Source organism: Grampus griseus (genome assembly GCF_964374135.1).
Source record: "Grampus griseus genome assembly, chromosome: 15".
Classification (NCBI taxonomy): Eukaryota; Metazoa; Chordata; class Mammalia; order Artiodactyla; family Delphinidae; genus Grampus; species Grampus griseus.
The window spans coordinates 79,397,691-79,401,881 of NC_139009.1; the positions used below are offsets into that span (position 1 = coordinate 79,397,691).

General features: G+C 56.6%; 1 protein-coding gene across 1 annotated transcript; it reads left to right on the forward strand.

Annotated features, from left to right (window-relative positions):
• Positions 1-392: 392 nt before the first annotated feature.
• ITPRIPL1 (ITPRIP like 1) lies at positions 393-3,315 on the forward strand. Its single transcript, XM_082672344.1, has 2 exons — positions 393-495; positions 1,619-3,315. Exons 1-2 carry the CDS (start codon positions 475-477, stop codon positions 3,275-3,277), a joined length of 1,680 nt encoding a protein of 559 aa, XP_082528470.1. The 5' UTR covers positions 393-474; the 3' UTR covers positions 3,278-3,315.
• Positions 3,316-4,191: the final 876 nt, after the last annotated feature.

Consider the following 4,191-nt stretch of genomic DNA (forward strand, 5'->3'; position numbering starts at 1 on the left):
AGGACAGCCGGCCCTGCAGTGCCCCCTTGCGCGACTCTAGGGAGGCTGATCGCCTGCGGCGTGAGCGCCCCTCAGCAGCGAGTCTGTGGCCACAGCCCCTCCGCAGGGCCTTGGGAGGCAAAGCGGCGGACACATTGCGCGCGCCGACGAGAAGGGTCACCGGGCCTCAGGGTTGGACTCCTGCTGCGCGCTCGCTGCACGGCGGGGATTTGGGTGGGCGGGGCTGGGCGGGGCTGGGCGGAGCCTGGACCGCGGGAGCGCGTTGTCCGGCTGGCGCCCTTTGAGCGGCGCGCGGCACCGTGGGGTCTCGGGGCCCGCCGCTCACAGACAGTCGGACCCTTGGATAAACATGGTGTGCTCCCCGGGAGAGGGGAGCGGGGCCACGTCCGCGGGCGGACCCGGCGAGGAACCCGGAGCCCCCACCGTGCGGGGGAGAAGGCGGGGACGGTCAGGCCGCGCGGGCTCTTTAAGACCATGTTCGTGCTAACGCCTACCGTGAGTAACCTGGTCCCAGGTCCCGGGAGAAACGAGTTGGCTTGGTCTAAATAGGCGGATGAGAGTTCAGATCTCTAGGCGTGGAATTTGGGGAAGCTATGAATGGGGGGGGTGGGGAGGCACATGGCTTTGAGCCAAAGCCCCCAGGTACGTTGTAAATTTTAACAGGGCTCCTGGAGAGGGCGGTGAGACTAAGCAAGGACGAATTCCAAAGGGAGGAGAGTCCCCCACCTGGCTTCAGCGCCCACGCGGCTGGTCCTTCATGATCTCGGTAAGCCCAGTAGCTTGTGAACAGGTGGGGTGAGTGCAGGAAGCATCAGGCCTTTGTGGTGGATGGGTAGGCAGAGGAACCCACTCCTGCGGGCTCTCAGGAGGCCTTGGGCATCCGGTTCTTCACGAAGTTTCCTGGGCCAAGAGGTGGAGCTGTGCCTGCCTTTGGGCCTGGCCCACCAATGCGGTATCCGGCAGCCCCGGTAGGACCTCAGAGAGCACAGCAGCAGGAGTGGAGAAGTGGCTGGTGGCACTGTGCCTCCTTGGCAGCCCCCCCCCCGGGGGGTTGGCCCACTGGGCACGGGAGTGGAGGAGCTGCTGGGTGGTCTGATGACACAGGTTGAGCTGAATGAGGATTGTGAAGTCACAGAGGAAGTAGGATGCTACAGCATCCCACTTGGCGTGGGGCTGACGGCCTGGCAAGGAGAAAGGTGTTGCCCAGGCGGACCAGTGCTTTCTGCCCATGGAAGGGAGCCTCTGGGATAAGCAGGGCACACCTGGTGCCCATGGTGGCCTGATGAGTTGGGTGAAGCCACCCTGGAACAGGGTCCCCCTCCCCATCCTAGGAGTGAAGAGAGTCCCATGTCCACATTCTGGAAACCTAAATACCACCCACACCATGTGGAAGGAAAGCAGTAGAGAGGCTGGGTGGTACATCCCGCTGCCCCCCTTTTTCCCCAGATCCTCCCAGGCAGGCCGCCCTTGCTCTGTCCAACCCCAGCTCTGTGAGCTTTCTGTTCCTCCTGAGTAGCTGACTTCCAGGATTTGGGGTTCCAGCGCTATGGGGAATACACGCTGGAGAGCAGATGAGTCCCGAAGATCACCACTAACTCCCATCCTCCTACTTGTCTAGATGCAGAGGCCTCCAATGGCTGTGATAAGCCTTCTGTTCTTGGCAGTGATGTATGTCGTGCACCACCCTTTGATGGTCAGTGACCGGATGGACCTGGACACACTAGCCAGAAGTCGGCAGCTGGAGAAGCGGATGAGCGAGGAGATGCGCCAGTTAGAACTAGAGTTTGAAGAGAGGAAGCGAGCAGCTGAGGAGCAGCAGAAGGCAGAGAACTTCTGGAGAGGAGACACATCCAGTGACCAGTTAGTGCCGGGGAAGAAAGACAGGGGGCGGCCGTTCCAGGCGGATGGCCACGAGGGGCCGCTGGGCTGGATGCTGGGAAACCTGTGGAACGCTGGCCTCTTTTGCTTTTTTCTCATCTTTGAGCTCCTGCGACAGAACATGCAGCACGAGCCGGCCTTTGATTCCAGCAGCGATGATGAGACGGAGGAGGTCCGTGTCGTGCCTGTCACCTCCTACAACTGGTTTACCGACTTCCCCCCGAGGGAGGCCCTGGAATCCTTTCACAAACACCAGATCCAGAACGTCACCCGGGACCTGCCCTGCACCTGCGAGTTCGTGGAGAGCTTTGTGGACGACCTCATCAAGGCCTGTCAGGTGCTCAGCCGCCGGGAGGCTCACCCACAGTTGGAGGACTGCCTGGGCATCGGGGCTGCCTTCGAGAAATGGGGAACCCTCCACGAGACCCAGAAATTTGACATCCTGGTGCCCATTGTTCCCCCCCAGGGCACTATGTTTGCGCTGGAGATGAGGGATCTGGCCCTAGGCCGCCGCTGTGGCCGCGTGCGGGTCGAGTCGGAATGCGTGTGCAAGCGCGAGAAGCTTCTGGGGGACGTGTTGTGCCTGGTGCACCACCACAGGGACCACTCAGCCCTCCTGGGCAAGTGTAACAGCTCCATCAAGGCGGCTGTCTGCACCGGCTCCTACCTGGATGTGTGTAAGACCGTGCAGTGGTTCACGAACATGGTGGGCAACGCCTGGGCCCTCGTGGCCCACAAGTATGACTTCAAGCTCAGCCTGCCACCGTCCACCACCTCCTGCAAGCTCAGGCTGGACTACCGCTCAGGCCGCTTTCTCTCAATCCACCTGGTCCTGGGTGTGCAACAGGAAGACTCCTTGGTCTACCTGGTGAGTCAGGCCCCTGACCAGGAACAGCTCACCAGCGTGGACTGGCCCGAGTCCTTTGCAGCCTGTGAGCACTTGTTCCTAAAGCTGGTCGGGCGTTTTGCTACCGAGAACACCTGTCACCTCAAGTGCCTCCAGATCATTTTGAGTCTCCGGGACCTTCAGAGTTTACCCCAGGGAGCATCCCACCCCATCCTCACCTCTTACCACTTCAAAACAGCCCTCATGCACCTGTTGCTGCAGCTGCCCCTCACAGACTGGCAGCATGGCATGCTCTCCCAGCGGCTCCAGGACATCCTCTGGTTCTTGGGCCAAGGCCTCCAGAGAAGGTCCCTCCATCATTTCCTCATTGGTAACACCTTCCTGCCCCTGACCATCCCGATCCCTAAGACATTTCGTAATGCTGAGCCCGTCAATCTCTTCCAACACCTGGTGCTAAACCCCATGGCACATTCACAGGCAGTGGAAGAGTTCCACAACCTTCTGACCCAGGTGAAAGCTCTGCCCTGTGCCCCGCTGGCTGGGGCACATTAATGTACAGGCCATTAAAAAGGGGGAGAAGGTATTTCTGATTGTCAGGCTGCAGAAGAGTTTATTTTTCAGACACATCAGCAGTATACGTGATCTTCACCTTGCCTGTGGGGACTATGATAGGCTAAGACACTTAGCAGTACGTGAAGTGGTCGTGAGGAGGGGTCCAGTCTGCAGGGCCTAATCAAGGCTGGGTCTTTGAAGTTTTCTTCTCCTGACTTAACTTTCATCATGACCCCAAGAGGGCCCAGGGTAACAGATGTTATGGGAGGATCTTGCTGCTAAAGAGTTGAGATCCAGAAGAGGCCTGTGAAGTTGGGTTTTGTAGCAACACTGGAAGTCAGAGAACCAGAGAATACTTCCATTCCAGCTTATTCCTTCTTTTGTGAACAACTCCGAGCACATCCCTTGTAAACTGGTTTCCTTATTGAACTCAGCCCAACTCATATCCAAGCTGATAGCACTCCATTTTATCCCAAATACTGTGATGGTAGCTTCTCGTATTTTAGGATCGAATTTTTCAGACCTCCACTATTTGAAGATATAACCAAGATGTTTATTTGCCATTTTCTTAATTTAGCCCCATTTTCATATGATATGTGCAATATAATACAGCTGTTTTATGCATCTGAAAAGAACTCCAATACTACCCAAATAACTTGACTCACAGACAAATATTAAGTCAACAGTGGCCTGTCCCATAGTTGAAATAATGTATTTACTAAAATTAATTACATCGTCAACATCTGATGACCTCCTCAGTGCCTGGAAACATTATAAAACCCTTAAGGAGGACAGTCTTTTGGGGGGCTCTGAGATGAACAATTACGGTTTCTGAGGGGAGCCACTTATTTGTTAAATGGAAAGAAGGTTTAGCTACCACGTACAGCTGTGCTTTTTCTCAGTCTGGTAATGCC